The sequence below is a fragment of the Rhipicephalus microplus genome, chromosome 7, assembly GCF_043290135.1.
Source record: "Rhipicephalus microplus isolate Deutch F79 chromosome 7, USDA_Rmic, whole genome shotgun sequence".
Taxonomy (NCBI): Eukaryota; Metazoa; Arthropoda; class Arachnida; order Ixodida; family Ixodidae; genus Rhipicephalus; species Rhipicephalus microplus.
In genome coordinates, this window is record NC_134706.1 from 32,457,449 (window position 1) to 32,474,869 (window position 17,421).

At 46.5% G+C, this 17,421-nt stretch overlaps 1 protein-coding gene across 2 annotated transcripts; it reads left to right on the top strand.

Annotated features, from left to right (window-relative positions):
- Positions 1–2,693: 2,693 nt before the first annotated feature.
- Positions 2,694–16,980, top strand: LOC142767393 (uncharacterized). 2 transcript variants are annotated; one of them, XM_075868951.1, is made up of 4 exons: positions 2,694–3,056; positions 9,668–9,712; positions 11,388–11,499; positions 14,192–16,980. In XM_075868951.1, the coding sequence occupies exons 1-4, from the start codon at positions 2,934–2,936 to the stop codon at positions 14,239–14,241; spliced, it is 330 nt and encodes a 109-aa protein (XP_075725066.1). In that variant the 5' UTR covers positions 2,694–2,933; the 3' UTR covers positions 14,242–16,980. The 2 variants fall into 2 exon arrangements, with proteins under 2 accessions (XP_075725066.1, XP_075725067.1); XM_075868952.1 differs by lacking the exon at positions 9,668–9,712 and having other exon boundaries at positions 2,697–3,056.
- Positions 16,981–17,421: the final 441 nt, after the last annotated feature.

The following is a 17,421-nucleotide window of genomic DNA, read 5'->3' on the forward strand; positions in this document are numbered from 1 at the left end:
CTCTAGCGTCTATGTCTATACACGTATATACGTATGCATATGCCTACTTATGTCCCTCCCCCCCCCCCTCGTGCTGGTCTCAGATCGTCAGAGAATGTGGGGACCAGGGGGGGAACTGCATGCACTGCTCAACGAGCAGGCAGGCGGTAGATGGAGAACGAGCGGGGAGGATCTTATGTACCGTGAGTGAAAGAGAACGGTTATCTAGTTGGTATACGTGTGTACACGTTACACCTGCGCAGGTCTATTTCGTATGCCACGAGACGGATCGAGAGAAGCGAGCTGTTCGCATTAATCAGTGTGTCGTGCAACGAAGCATGGTAACAGAGCGATATAGAAAGCAAAGGAAGCGGTCACGAAATTGTAAGCAGCGTTGTTGTTCGACGCTGGGCGTGCAACAATGTGCCGCGATCGAGTTCGGAGCACGATTCCGCGGTGGCGCTGCAATCGCTAACGGGCTGGCCATGCAAGTGGGGCTGGCCCGCAGCAGCCGTGCTAGACTGTAGCCGTGCCGCGCAAAGTGCCGATGAAGGGGAACATGGCGGGAATCAGGTATGAGGGAAACGGTGTGGGAGAGCAATGCGGTTTGGGCATGATCGCATTGTCTTGTTTACGCAGGGGTGGCGGTGGGAGAGGAAAAAAAAAAACAGCTACGCGAGCGGGAAGCGTAATTGAATCTCGGTAGCCATTAATAGCGCGGCGGTAGGGTGGCTGGAACGTACGTATATACGCATGTACTTAAAGGCGTGAGAAAGAAGGTGAAGTGTAGAGAGAGAAGTTCCGGTGTGCCGATTCGATTTGCGTGATCGTACAAGTTTACTCGTGCGTGCGTGTCCGTTAACGTTATAACGTAATGGTTGTTCCATATACCACGCGTGTTTGGGTACGTAATCGTCAGTAGTTAGTGTGCAAGTGTTTTTTTTTTTCTTCTCTTTTTCTACGTTGAGCGACATGCGTGCGACTGCTTGCGTTCGTTAGGGGGCGTGAGTGCTTACGGGAGATTCCGAATTTCTACGGGTGCGAGAATTTTCGCAGCATTGCCATTTTTTCCTGCACACCTGTGCATTCGCGTGACCCACCTGTACGTGTGTGCGTGTAATCGTTTCTCTCTACCTCGATCTGTCTTCAACTTGTACACCACTCACGGAGTGAAAAGCGACATTTTTTTTTCTTTGGGGGGGGGGGGGGTGCGAAGCTCTTTAAGCCGTGGGTCATGTGTCCGAGATGTATGTAGTCGTAGTAGTAGGTAGCCACCTTTCTTCTATTCCTTGGAATGTCCGCTGGATGACGGTACTCCTTATTATGAACATATGATGAAAAGATGCGATATGGCTGTACTTGGAGTGTTCACTAGGTGGACGGACGGATGGACGCACGGACAGACAGACAAGCAGACGGACGGATGGACAGACAGACAAGTGCACAGACGAATGAATGCATGGACGGACGAACGTACCGAAGAATAAACGAACGCAGAGACGGACGGACGAACGCACGCAAGAACGGACGCACAGACAGACGGGCGCATGGACGGACGGAAGTGTGACAGACTGACGGGCGCTTCGCCCCACTCATCCTCATTTACTCCGCTGGGATATGCTGCGACTTTTTTTCCTATGTGGTCTTCAAGAAATGTGCGCAGTAGCGTACGTCCCCTTTGTAATCGTTGGCCGGCTTTAAACCGTTTAAACCATGCAGTCTTCACATGTTTTGACGGCTGATGGCAATCCGCATGCTCATATGGCGCAATATTACTACGATATAACATGTTGCTTTGTGACGCTTGTATACAAGACTCGCGTGTTTGTAAAACACGAAAGTTATTTTCACCGCGTTTCCAAGTGTAGTAAGTTATTTGTCATGATTTCCAAGCAGAAGGATGGCTTTGTGGTAGCACACCTGCTAGCCAGGCAGACGGCCTGTGTTCGATCCAAACATCCAGCGTCAGCCCATACTATACTTAAGACCTTCCAAAAGTACTTTGTTTACCTATTTTAAAATTCACCACAAGAATGCAATGACCTTCTCGCCGGGATCGTCATGTTACGGCCGCTTTGCATCCAGAGGCCATGACCACGTAACCAAGTTAGAACCAGCCTAAAGCAGCTATCAAGAGGTTTTGTACAAATCATGCAAACTGTGAAACACTCCCCCTCCCCCTTCATTTTTTCTTCCTTTTTTTTCTTTCCACTCCGCGCGTATTATCTTTCTGGAAGCCTTGAGACGTGCTTTAAGATTTGCATATTTTTGGTTGTTTTTAGCTCAGCAATTTAGGCACTTCTAGAACATTCTAAGTCCTACTATCATGCGCCATCTTTCTTCATTGTTTGTCTGTACATCTTTTTTTTTATTTCGTTGCTCCGTATAGTATGGCGGGCGCAAATCTCGCCGATAAGACGGCAACGGACGATATTGTGACGTCATGACGCGATCAGTTCTGGCTCCAGCAACGCATGCGCAAGTAGCCAATCATCGTCGTCATATACCCCCGTATTCTAGTGCGTCCCTTCACTCAAGGCTTCAACCTTCACTTGAGAAAGCCGATGGGAGCGCCGTCTCTAGGCACAGCAAGTCACTGCATATCGGCGACAATGTGCTGCGATTCTTGAGTGGCGCAGCGTCATTTTCAGCCGAGCGGTGGCGCAGTGCTCAACTCTGTCAAGTGAAGGGTGGAGGTCGAGTCGAGGAGCGTTTGTGAAAACGGGGGACAGTTACAGGTGGGCGGATATGCTCCATTTTTCACTCGCTGCTCGGCGTGCTGCGCATTTTGCAGAGGGCAGTTCTTCAGCGCCATGGAATGCCGATTTCCACGATGTCAAGGCGCTGGACGAGCGATAGCGGGACGTGTCGCGTTTGAACTTTTCTTTTGTGTGTGTGTGTGGACTTTACCGGAACTTGGAAGTGTGGCGGTTTGGGCTAGTTAGTACGGCATTATGAGAGTTATAGCGCGAGAACAGAACGACGACACCTGGACGTATGGAACTACGCACAAGGAACCCCCGTTCGCGTGGAATTCATTGAGGACCACTGCGAGCTTCGTTTTCGGCATCAAATCGGTGAGCTCCATAGTGCGACAAGCCGGCCGGGGTGGGTGGGGAGGGCATGTTCATAGAACATCATTCGCTAATAGCTTAGTTCAAGTGAAATTTAAGGCTAGGTTGCGGGTAACTTTAGTGGGTGGATTCCTTGAACATGCCTCTACTTCATGGTCCATATTCTCGGGGACACAGGCGGGTAGGCTAAGCTTGCAATGAATGTTAGGCTGGTAATGCAGATGTAGCTTTTCAAATCCTCGGGATTATTGCACGTGACCAACTGGAATGCCCGTGGAGCCCCCGCTGCCATTATTCCGCGCCCGTCTTCTCTGGTATACCTAATAAGTATTTATCGTGGGCCGTGACACGTGGCCCTGTTCGGCTGGCCGGCTTAGTTGAAGCCTGGCGTGCAAATATGTCAAGCGGTTCAAGCTCGTCAAGTCTGCACAACACGTCGTGTCGGGGGGCCCTGCTATTCGGGCGGAACGCAGGGGATTTAACCCTATATATAACCGTTCACTCGTGTTTCGCGTGCTTCTTTAGCCGTGCTAACCCTTGCCGTCTTTTCTGTGGCATCGGATTGGCTCGTGGACCGGCCACGGCTTCGCGTTCAAGCGGCGTATTTGAGAGATTGCGTCGATTAATTTACGTGTGCTTTCATCGTCTCGGTAAGTTTTTTGATTTCGTTCCAGAAGTGTTGAACTACGTACTATCGGCATCAAATGAAACGCGAACAGCGGAGCACGTGGCACAAGCCTTATCAATGGCATAGTGCGTGTCATTCACCAGTGATTGACAGACACCAGTCACTGTCACCAGTCACCAGTGACTGGTACATCAGTCATTGACAGACAGGCCCGCACATCTGGTGTGGCAGCACTGCGCGATTCTTCTATAGTTCAGTATTTCTGCTTGTGTTTCAGGTATGCTAATGGTATTTGAAAGGAACAAAATAAAATACAGAGGTTAAACTACTGCAGCCGAAGGCGAGTACTGTAGCACGGTTTGTCATCACGGAGTCCATAATCATGGAATGCCTGGCAAATATAATTTTATATTAAGCAAAACTCGGTTCACAACGCTGGCCATTTCCCGCTGCATGCTTCACTTCGTGCCGGCAAAGCGAAACAATTTTCGCTCTCTCTTCCGAAGAAACGTTCCGCATTTCCAGTTAAAGTGAAGCCTTTTCCGACCGGTCTCCGAAAGAAGGGTGCAGGTGAAGCAGCGCTGGCGCACGAGATACGACGACGATCGTTTGAAAATCAACCGCTAACCGATTATATTTATCTTCTTGTTTTATCTTGCCAAGACACTAATTGCACTGCGACGATGAGGTATACACGCACGGAATTACGAGTGATACGATCAAAAGCGCTTGGTACGCCCACAATGGCCACTATTATTACCATACGAAAAACCAGGGCAGAAACGAAGGTAGCGCACTCTATAGGGGGATCGCACAGTGCTGCCATACCGGATGTGCACGCCCGTCAATGGTGACGACTGGACGGCCAACACTATACTGTTTCTAATGCTTGAAACACTCGCTCCGCTGTTCGGGTTTCATTTGACGCCTGTAGTACGTATACCGACGCACCTCGCGCTACTCGGTCGTATTTTCCGCATCTATCAACGACGGAGTATCTAACGTTGAATATTCGCAAACACGAGCTACCCGGCACCAACATACGAATACTCTATTAGAATATAAATGTAACAATGATGCGTTTAAATACTCTTTTTTTCCAGTTGCCATCCACGAATGGAATTTGTTAACCCCTCTCACCACTAATGCCCAGTCATTGTGCGATTTCTTATAAAGAATTGAAAATAACGTCTTTTTAGCGTCCTTGATATGTCTGCTTTTCTGTGACATGCAAACCAGCATTCACTTGTATTTGGTGTGTATGGTGTGCATAAGTGCTGATTGTATGCTTCGAGGTTGCTGATTTGTATTTTTACACATTATTTACCAATTTACGATCCTGAAAGTGTTAAGTGCTTTTTGTAACTGTATACTGTAGTGCCCACCTGCTATGGTCTCTTTGGAGACTGGTAGTATTGTGAATAAATCTGTCCGACGTGCTGCCGGCACTGCATCGAGTAAGCTTGACTTTACTGTTTCCGGGAAGCATACTTCAAGCGTGAGGGGGTCGCATTGCTTCTTCAAGCTTTGTTAATCGCATCCGTCGCTCCGCCGAAGTGTTAATGCATGTCGGCTTCTCGAAATGTGCAGGGGTGCTTTGCGGTTGCCACCATACGTAGCGCGCATAGTGACGGCGCGTCTCGATCGTTGCGTCGATAGGCTATAGCATTTGGGCACTGCTGTTGCCGTGCTAGGTGCACTCATTTCGTTCACAGCATTGCTGAATGTGGGTTCGCCGTGCTGCTTTGCAGTTACAACGCGCGCCGGTGCGCGTGGTATAGTTTTTAAAATACGTTAATTTGTCTGTTTTCTTTGTGCTGGTATCTTTCAGTCCGCTCACTAACACAGATGCGGTGCGGAGGTAACTAACGCTACTGGTGACCATCAATTGTTGATTGATGATTTGATTGATATGTGGGGTTTAACGTCCCAAAACCACCATTTGATTATGAGAGACGCCGTAGTGGAGGGCTCCGGAAATTTGGACCACCTGGGGTTCTTTAACGTGCACCCAAATCTGAGCACACGGGCCTACAACATTTCCGCCTCGATTGGAAATGCAGCCGCCGCAGTCGGGATTCGATCCCGTGACCTGCGGGTCAGCAGCCGAGTACCTTAGCCACTAGACCACCACGGCGGGGCGACCATCAATTGTGCCGAGATCGCGATACGCTTATGTAATGTTCACATTGAGCCGCGTTAGTTTTCTAAATTATCTTGAAATGAGTTTCCTGCTGCATCGCCGTGAACAAATGCGCTAACAGTAATGCATCAGAACCTAGGTTTGAAATCTCGATTCTGTCTTCATTTTTTTTAAAATTAAAATGATGAAATAGGAGAGGTTGCTGCCATTATGGTGGCACCGGCTACTCCTTTTCTCTTAGTAGGCCTGATGCGTATTGTTAATTGAGTTCTAATTGTGAATGTCTGTTCTAATTACTGTTGTGCCTAACGCGGAAGAAAGGGCGCTTATTCCCACCCCTCTTTTCGTTCACAGCAAGTCTGCTGCTTCGGTACACTATGTGACTTATGATAGTGTACTACATTGTTCGTCAGCTGCCGGCTCGGAGAACTATGGCGTGCTTCAAGACATCAGCAGGCAGAAATGTGCCACACTTGCAGTCACAGCTACTGTGGTGCAAGCACTTTCAGGTTTAATTGTGTATATATCTACATATTGCCGCATGTTGTTAGGCACCTGCTGAAGTCCTGCGCCGCTTCCTGCTGCTATGAATTCTGCCACACCAACGGACAAGCCAAACGCGCCGAGCTAAACGCGCCATGCAACGCTGGCTGCACGTGTCACCACATCACGCGCTGGGCACTGAACGCTGGCGGTTTTTCGAGGAGCAGCTCGAAGCGAGACGCTGGAGAAGTTGACGAGGTTTTGACCAGTGAGCTCACAACCTTTGTGTATTGAGTTGACGGGCACAAGTTCGCCATTAATAAATAGCTGTTTTAGCTTCCGGCACTGTATTTGTTCGCTACAATATATACCCCAAGCAGTCAACGAGGGGACGAACTCCGCCATAGCTACAGTTTGTAGACCATCGGACCCATTATTCGAAGGCCACAGGTTCGGCCATGCCAGTGAAAAGTTATCGTGAACTTTCTTACAGCGCAACACCAGAAAAAAGTACAGGACAGGCAAGGAGTACAGAAAGAAAAACAAAAAACAGCGCCGTCTTTTCTTTCTGTTAAACTCCTTGCCTGTCCTGTATTTTTTCTGGTGTTGCGCTGTAAGAAAGTTCACGATGGACCCTAACCAACTGGCCCGACTTACCGTCTCACTACAGTGAAAAGTTATTTCGTCCACTCTCTCCACATTTGCGTCGTCATTTTCACCAATAACGTCTCTATACTCCCCTTGGCTTTTTTTTTTTCAGTTATAGTTCTTTCTGTGCCTCAGAAATGGGGCCTTACATTCCTCTTTCGTTAATTGTTTATTTAATACTTTCGAGTTGCTATTTAGAAGTTTTGGCGTTTTCATTCTTTAACACACTTCACGCATAAATTGCGACCAACGGTATTCAAATGTCGAATTTGTCCAACAATTTTCAAGGCATTGGATATTGCGTTCCACCAAAGACAATGGCTGTCTTGAAAGTTCTGGTGATCAAGCAGATCTAGCGACGCTAAGAGTTGGCTCTGTGTCAGTGCGTGAACGATTATACAGTCGGGGACCTGTAGACAGTCCTACCTGTTGGTCGTTTCTCCCGAGACACATTAGAAACATATAATTTTTAGGTCCCCGCATTCGTTGCGCAGCGAGTACTATACTCGAGAGGGAATATGGACTCGTTGAACTTGACTGTAATTGTTGGCCAGACGGTGTATAGCTTAACGCATTACATAGAAGATGGTACGTATAGATGAAAAAATATTTGTGGTACAAACAAAAAAAAAACAAGTAAACAGATGTCGGGACAAGATGCCGCTGTCTTACGGAGTGTTCGTTCATTTCTTGATCTCGTTTTACAGTGCAAACATTTTGTTAAAACGGCCACGACAGTACAGCTGCTTTAACTTTGCTTAAATATGATGCTTCGTTCCGTGCAACGCATGTCGCTTAAAATACCGCTTAAAATACTAGATATATCCAGGAAACCGCAGATTTTTTTTATGGTTTCCGGGATATAGCCAGAATATAACCAGTACCGAATAAAGGGAGTAGCGGTTAATATCCAGCAACTTCAGGGCTCATCTTGCACTGCAGCATTTTTTTTACAATCTAATTTTCAAAATGTACAAGCACAATGAAATCAAAGCTTACTTTTCGCTGAACACAACGAATTTTTCGGTTAGTGTCGCGGCCCCTTTTCAGACAATCCGAACTGGGTTTTAAAACCTTGTACACCCTCCGGCTTGGTTTTCCGTGCGGCTGTGCCGAAACATGCTGGCTTTTCATGGCGCTTGCACCAAGTTGCCTTGTAGCTGTGACGCTGCGCCGATCGAAATTGCGACAAAAACCACAGAGACTGCTTTTTAGCTGGGACCAAGACGCAGACACTTCCGCAGTTGTAAACTGGGGTGCCGATTGGGAACTCTTACTTCGTCAAAATATAGCCCGAAGTCCAACATGCGTGTCATCTTGCCGTATAGTTGTGAAAAAACAATCTTAAATATTATTATTTCTACTTGGTCACAACGAGACGTGTCTATGCATCTTTGCGAAGTGGTGGCGACATCTGGACCGTGGACTGCGAAACTGGGAACTGTTGCCAAGGAAGTTCACAGTCAACGATCCGTCGGGGACTCGCGAAAACAGTCATCGTTGCGGTGAGCTTCGTTAGTAGCAGGAACTTGGTAGCTAGGTGAGCCCATTATAGGTTAGGGTCGTTGCATTCTCGCGGTATATTGCCACTTGCCGCACCTTCCTAGTACTGCCAAACTTTTGTGTTTGTACGGCAACTCAACATGTCTTCCCGAGCTGATAGCTTCTCCTTGCTCAATGAGCTTCCACATACGCTAGGGATACTTACGAACGAAGTGCACTGTAACATTATCCGTGAGAGACTCGTTGACAGTCTACAAGTGCCTGAAATTCGCAGTTTTGCGCAAAGGTTCTGGAGGCGGAAATTGAAGCAAGTGGAATTGTTCAAATAAAGTACTGGATTTGACAGCAATCGCTATAAAAATGCGATCATTGTAGAAACAGTAAGTATACATAACTGGATGGTGTGCACTATACCATCTCGAAGGCTTGCCGCTGTTCGGGTTTCATTTGATGCGGATAGCACATCAAGCTTTAAAATCTACTATACTCGTAGCATGTAAGCCGGTATAACAAGCTTCGAAACATGAAACGATGAATTGATACCACGATAATCTGTCCATTTAACTTTGAAGTGGGGCTTTGCGTCAGTGCTGATTTCTCTTAAAGAACAATATCCCAACCCTCCACTGCAGCGAAACTGCCTTTACAAGGGGTCAGGTGATGCTTTGTCGTGTACGTTCATTTGGAATACTTTCAAGTCCCTTGGACATGAAATTAAATTCGAAGTTTCAAATAGCCCCGCCGTGGTGGTCTAGTGGCTAAGGTACTCGACTGCTGACCCGCAGGTTGCGGGTTCGATTCCCGGCTGCGGCGGCTGCATTTTCGATGGAGGCGGGAATGTTGTAGGCCCGTGTGCTCTATTTGGGTGCACGTTAAACAACACCAGGTGGTCGAAATTTCCGGAGCCCTTCACTACGGCGTCTCTCATAATCATATGGTGGTTTTGGGACGTTAAACCCCACATATCAATCAATCGAAGTTAAGAATACAATACAATATTCGTTCGAATATTCGCAGCCCCATATTCCAGTTAAAGCCCATTCCTAAATAGCCCACGTGCCTAAGAATATACCTGTAGTGACCAGATTCTTGATGGATGCGATTATCTTCTCGCAGTCAAGAACACCAGTCGCACTACAAATTTCGGAGTCCTTTCAATGACACTTTACATCAGTCTGTCATGAATGTGGCTCGCTTTTTTTATTTCAGCCTGCTAATCTTTGCACCCGACACATGCATGGGACGTTCCTGCAGGTTCGTATGTCATCCAGCCTTTCCTGCAATACTCGGCAGGCAATCAATATTCATGCTGGCGGCCTTCTCGTTCCGATTAACTCTTGCTTGATGATCCTCGATGACTCGCGTAAGCATACACATTTTATTGAGTTTTTTTAGGGGCGAAGCTCCTTAGGGCGTGGGCTGTGCGTCCCCTGTAGCCTGTATGTAGCCACCTCTAGTTTAGTTCTTGCAGTGTTCACTAGATGGCGGTACCGTCCCCTGTATGTAGCCACCTCTCGTTTAGTTCTTGTAGTGTTTACTAGATGGTGGTACTTGTAGCTGATGATGAAAAGATGCAAGATGTTATAAACTAGAAAGCGGGACTTGTAGTTGATGAAAGACGCGAGATCTTATAAAATAGGAATGATGTCACATATGGCGCGTGTCATTGGTTGAAGGCAATCGTTCGATTTAGTGCGGCGACGTACGCTAGGGGGAGCGATGTAATAAAATCGAGTGGGCAAAATGTACGGAGGATTCATGGTTTACCAGGTTTACCTCCGGAGCTTCGCCCACTCATCATCATTCACTTCGTGGATATGGCGGCATTTTTTTTTTAAAGGGGTAGAGTGCGACAGTTTTATACTTGGAAATCCTGAGTTCTTGCCATGTTGGCATAATTTTCGATGCGAGCACTCGAGTTGCTGCTGCCTTTAGTTCACATTGGCATGGAAGGCCTACCTCGAGCACTTGTGTGTCAACGCGATAGCGTTAAAAAAGCTCGTATCGCAGGAATTCTGGCGTTGTTGATCGTGTGCGAAAAATTATCTTGTTCGTGACAGAAAAAAAAAATTGAGGAAGATGTAAATAAGTAAGAAAACTCTGGGTTTGAGTGGCAATCGAACTCGGGTCGATTGCGCGGGTGTTCTACTATAGAGCCACGCGTCTCTTGTGAATAGAACGAAAACAACTTCCTCTGCTCGGGAATGCAGTGAGAGTAACTTCCGTGTTTTACAAACACGCGCGTGCATGCTATATACATGTTTAAAAATGAAACATCGAAAAATTGCGGTAATGATGCGTGGTACATGCGTGCATGGCAATCGGGCCTTGGAACATATGATTAATGATAGAAGTCGTTGTTTAAAGCTACTCACCCACTACAAAAGGCACACACGCTACTGCGCCCATTCCCGAAAGGCCACGTTGTTGCCACGCTTAAAGGCGAAGCTTAATGATCCCACCAAAATTTTCATAAGCTGCTAGTTTTATTCTCGTTGAAACGAAACAAGAAAAGTTTGCTTAACTGCAGCACTCAAAACCGGCCTGGTAACCTTTTCTCTTTAATCTGCCATAAGGAGATATTCAAGATGGCACAACATTTCCATTATAGAGAAAATGCCCCAGTAGATTTGGCAATCTACGGCACTACTATGGGTGGCTTACAACGATGCTTCAATTTTGTAGTCAACCTATAATGCTGAAATTGCACCTTTAACTCATATTTTCAGTCTGTTGTCTACTCGGGATAGCTGCAAGCTTCTTCTCTTGCAATGTGACAGTATCTATAATTGGTATCACTGCGTGAAAGGGTCATGGTCTAAACTAAGTGTTAAAACTAGACATCAGTGTATCAACCTATAGTGCATCGGCAAAATAAGTGGGCCATGTATCTCATTGATTTCCGTGAGGCTTTTTTTTTTCTTTCTAGCTTCGCCACTTCTGCATCTGGCCCATTCAACGAACCAGCTCTGGACTTCCGGCTTCGAATAACCTTCATAGAAGTAATGGACCTCTCTGCTTGGTGGTTCGCAGTGACGCAGGTAAGTTTTCTGGCGACTGCTTTTGCAGGTCCCCTGTTTGCATATGGCTAGGCATTGGTAAGCCCTCGCGTAACGAAATACTGTGCGACGTTTGGGTCTGTAATCTGGAATTCGGTCTTTCCGGGTATCAAGAGTGCATTGGAAGTTTTGTAACGTGTGTGAGCGAATTCTCGAAGCACTGCGGTGCGGATGAATTGGTCCAACTTCACAGCGCTGAAGCTGTGCTAATGTCAGGAAAGCGTGTGTGCCGGCAGTAAGATGTCCATGTGTCTGTACACCTGTACTCGCGTTCCCACATATTGACGCACTTCATCCATCATAGCACAAATCTGTCAAAAAAATTCGCTGCATGATCTGATTTGTACATGTAATTCCTGGTGTTCTCGCACACAGATACACCACTGCTAACAAAATTCACACGCTGCAATGGCTCCCCGAAGACGAGTGCCATGATTATCGGATCCCGAGAGCCCATAAAATAGTTAAAACGTCATAAAAGCTGGTCTGTCACGCTTCTCTTGAGCTTCCAGTCTTCTCTCGATCTCATCCATAGCCAATACAGCTTTGACGCAGTCCTTGTGTGAACCAGGCAAACTGCTTCCTGTTCAGAAAACTCAAGAGGAGCCTGCAAGGTCAGTTTTGAGTGCATTCCCACCACTTGACGCTGATATGACTGTATTGATGGGCGCTTATCCCTGTCCACTTTATTAGCTATCTCAGTACATTACAAGAATGTTAGACTCAAACCACCGGAGAACAAAAAGGCGAAGGCAAAGAGCGTCAACTAGTAAATATATTTGTTTTTGCCAAATTACCGCAATACGTGCACCATGCCACTTGCGAAAAACCCACCCGTATGTCACAATGCACAATCGGACACTGTCTCTGACAGCATGAGCTATTTTAGAAACCTATCAATAAGATCAAATTCAGCTGACCGGAGCATGGCTGCCACTCACTTTGGAGTGAAATTAGCCAAACGACGAGCGAAAAGTAGCCAAAAGTAGCCATTTTCTTGTTTCGGGTTACAAGGAGTCGCCGCGAGAGGCTCTAGCAACTGTACGGGGTGGAAAGGTGGAAAACGTAAAGGGTGCGGCAGCACTTTTGCGGCTCGCGTCTCAAGCATAGTCTTTTTTTCTGGGAGGCATTGTTCTAGCTTCTCTCGCTTAATCACATTATTGCTTCTACCTTGAACTAGATATTAGAAAATCTTGCAACACGTGCATAGGCAAGTGTGTCTAAAGGTTATTCTTGATCGAAAGATCGGCCGATGCGTAAACAATCATCGTGAAAGAGCACGATGTTCGTGCTCCCATAAGGTCTGCCAACGTTATGGGCATACGGGACAACTACTGGTCTTTAAGTTCGTAAGCTGTAGGCTTAGGCGTACGCACGGAGGAGGCCAGAGGGGGTGTCCGCCCCCCCCCCCTCCCTAGTCAGCCAAGGTGGGAGGGGGGCGCCAGTCACCCCCATACAGTGACGCAATAAAGCGAGTGTGCACTGTGACCTACCCCCCCCCCCCCCCCCTGAATGGGAACCCTGAGCACGCCTGTGGCTGTATGTATGAAGTACCCGTTCTCTGCTCCAAGAAAACTGTCGGGCCTGAGCCCACAGATCTCGACAGGACACGGGCCTGCCCCCAGTAGTGGTAAGAGGCATGCGAGGCTCTACGTCACCTGAGCGCTGGGAGTGATCTACGAAATTGCCGCTCTCCTGTGAAAAGGTTTACACCGGCCAGATCGGCCGAAGCGTAAACGATCGAGCGAGGGAGACGAAGAATCATTTTTTTTTTGGCTCTTTGCCTATGCACTGCAGCTAGTGTACGCGTGCAATATGTTTTACTAATATTGCCATTCTAGGTAGAACCAAGGAGGTGATGGACTAATATGCTAGAAGCATACCTTATCAAGAAGAAATATATCTATGTTAGTGCTACGTCGGCAGTGCTGCGGTCAACTGAATTTAATTTTTATACGTTTCTGAAATACCACGCGCACTGTGAGTGTCCGATTGTGCGGTGTGACGTAGTGGTGTGTTCTGCGCATGTGCGGCGTGGGCCATAAATTGCGGTGGTTTGCCAAGAGTAAATCTAGCTGCGAGTTGACGCTCTTTTCGCCTTCTCTGGCGATTTGGGTCGACCAATTTTTTTGTGTGACTTGCACCAAGTGGGCCAACAACAGGTTTTACTACTGAACTATATCTCTGCACATATATTCCTGGGAGCGTTGCCACCATCATTTGTATTGAAGGTGGTGAGTGTGAAACTTTTTTCACCATGGGGTAGGTTGTGACCATTGCACAAGACTGTTGCTGAACGATAAACCCTTGTATGCTAGCCTAGGGTACGAACTCTGCAGGTTAGACGCTCGCTATCGATAATTTTTTTCAGAGGGTTTTTTGTTTGCTAAGCATGACCAAATCCAGAAATTAGCGCAATGGAAGCATTGTAGACATTCTTGACCTTAGCTGTTGTGTGCTAATTGTGATGCAAATTGCACGAACTTCATTCGCTTCAGTTCAAATTCATAACCTTAGGGTATCGCATTCGGTGCTCTTTTCATTATCTCGTTCATTCTTAAGCTAAGTAAGAATTCGGCATTCTCAAATATTGCGTACCCCGTGAGCGATTATTGCTATGCCCACTTTGTGTATCTGCGCTACATATAGACATGAAATCTTGGTGTACTCGCAGCTCTTCGACCTTCAATATCATCGATAGATGCTACATTCAAACCCACATAGCCTTCTACGTCCAGCCTGTGCCTCTTGGAAGGGCATGACCATCCCTGTCCTGCTGTCAGGCCGTACCTTCATCAGCAGGGATTCACCTTCTGGTTCCTGCCTTTTGCTGTGATCGCTAGTGGGTGGATGAAGAGCGTGTGGTGGACTACATCCCCCATTGCCCCCCGCGAGACGTTCCAGCGATATCTGTCTACCCTGGGCCACCAGCTGCCCATGAAATGCTGTGCAATACCTTCACGTCGGTGATGTATTGCCTATTCTTGTACAGAGCTGTTTGAAGGGTTGTCTGAAGGCTACAGAATCTATCGCACCCCGAAATAGTAAGCTGTTCAAATGCCAATAAGTTAATCATGTTTTTAGGGACTGTCAAATATACTGGGCCCATATCGTTAAATAAATAATGCAGGTGTAACATATAGTGTCACGATTCCCACTAGTGCTCGCATTTCGCCACCATATGAAACTCCAGCGAGATTCGTCGACTGATCTGCATGTTTATTCCCCGTGATATGCATCCATTCACATTGTGGAATGTATGTGGCATATTGGTGCTCTTTTGCTTTAAACTGCATGTAAAGCTGGTCAACTTGGAACAGATTCATCTATCAATCTGTGCGTCCGGGAGGCTTCTTTTTTTTCCGTGTGTGCATGTTTTTGCACTTCTTTTTTTTTTTGTGCATCTTCAATGACACCCTCTTCCAATCACGACTCAACTTGGTGCTCCTTTGGCTCGGTCCTGAGCTTATCGGGTGGACGCGCTCGGCAGTTTCTTGTTTGTCTAGTGACGCTGAAGCATCGCCAAACGTTACCCGCGGGAGGTCGAGTATTCGCTTCTAGAGAATATGTTTGCTTCGGACGTCCTGGTTCGAGGGCCTCGGGAGCATTGATATTCGGTTAAATACTGACACTTGGCCCTGCACCTGCTTACGACTTGATCTAAGTACCAGTTACGTCCTTCAGACTGTTTTTTGATGATACTATATGCTTTCCAACTCGGCATTTAACTTTGAAGGCTTTGGCCCCTCTTCACCCTGTCGATGAACATGCAAGAGCATCAATATGCCATAAAGTGCAAGATGTGACTGAAAAAGTATGCTAGGGCGCGCCGTAATCGCCACAAACAAAACCTTGCGGTTTATCGGGAGTCTGTTTGGTGCGTAATCATCATCATAATCATCATCAGCCTGACTACGTCCACTGCAGGACAAAGGCCTCTCCCATGTTCCGCCAATTAACTCGGTCCCGTGCTTGCTGCTGCCAATTTATACCCGCAAACTTCTTAATCTCACCTGCCCACCTAACCTTCTGTCTCCCCCTAACCCGCTTGCCTTCTCTGGGAATCCAGTTAGTTACCCTTAATGACCAGCGGTTATCCTGTCTACGCTCTACATGCCCGGCCCATGTCCATTTCCTCTTCTTGATTTCAACTATGATATCCTTAACTCCCATTTGTTCCCTAATCCGATCTGCTCTCTTCTTTTCTTTTAAGGTTACACCTACCATTTTTCTTTCCATTGCTCGCTGCATCGTCCTCAACTTAAGCTGAACCCTCTTTGTAAGTCTCCAGGTTTCTGCTCCGTAGCTAAGTACCGGCAAGATACAGCTGCTACATACCTTCCTCTTGAGAGATAGTGGCAATCTACCTGTCATGGTCTGAGAGTACTTGCCAAATGTGCTCCATCCCATTCTTATTCTTCTAGTCACTTCAATCTCGTGGTTCGGCTCCGCGGTTATTACCTGCCCTATGTAGACAGTCTTTTACAACTTGAAATGGACTATTATCTATCTCGAAGCGCTGCTCTTTTCCGAGGTTGGCGCGTAATACTTGCTTTCTTTTGTCTGTTCTATGTGCGTTTGTAGAACACGAATGCAGGGGCCAGGACGTCAGCACCGTGTGACCGCGAAGGTGTACTTCTTGAGTGAATACTGTTCGTTTCACAGTGAAGTTGTACAGTGTTGATAGTTATTCAGGGAATCTGGAGTACGTTCTGTTTAGTTTCGTGCACTTTGACTGTTCTTGAATTTGATTTTTTTTCTTGCCAGATTGGTTTCCTCTATATGGGTGCACCATGTTTTAGCACCAAGCTACATGGGTGCACCATGTTTTTGTAGTAAAACAAGTTTAGTGAATGTATCCTTTCCTTACATCTATGTTGAGCATTATAGTTGGACAACCTTGAGAAGTCCGGGAAAGCCCACCCTGATTACTTTAGGATAACAGCGGGTAACCTTGGGGGAATGCCGCGGACTTTTTTTGGTAGGATGCAAAGTTTTATTTGAAGCCTTTCTTAGTGCCACGTCATTTAGGGAAAGTACGATTTGAAATATTGAGGGTTATGTGGAATTACTAGATTGTTTCCTCCTCTGCTGTGCATCGTTCTGTACTGCTAGCATTGCTCCACATTTATTAAGTAGTTTTGGGCCTCAGCAATATTTGTATTTTTTCATTTGTTTGGCTAAGCACCTATTGTCACTACAAGGTTTGTTCGATTGAGAATATGTATCGGGACGTAATATATTGTTCATTCTATTCTGTAGTGCTACTACATGGCGTTGTCGGCCAGTTAAATGTGAATTACCATGTAGCTACCATATTTGTGTCTAAACTGTACTTGAAGCTTCCCAAACTGTATTCTTTGTCTAATTGCTTGTGCTGTTGTGATGACTTGCACAGTTTCCGTTTCAAAAAGAAAATTTCCTTCCTGTGATTTGCTCAAATAAAATCTACATTCTGTGTTATGTTCATTTTCTTAATTACTGATCTCTGGTGTTCAACTGGTTGAGAACTTCCCTGCACGATCGTATTTGCAGTACCAGTCAAGGTGGCAAATAGTTTCCCAATACAAGCGAGTCGGTAATGAATTAGTCATTTAGACATTAAAACGATTCATTGCTAAGATGAAATTGCGAATTCTAGAGATGCTAATTCAACCAGCTGGGTACAGAACATGGAGGCTCTAAGAGATGAATGTTCAACACTGGGTGCTGCTGGGGTCGTTTTGACGAGTGAACTTGTCCTCATAGCAAGATTGAAAGGGGGGGGGGGTAAACAAAGCTATGATTTCACGTGTCTTTCCCCAGCGACGCTAGGTATTCAATAATTGATCTACTCGTAAAACAAGACTGGCAGGCTGAGCCCAGTTTTGCTTGTCCTGTACACTCCAATGTGTGGAAGTGTCC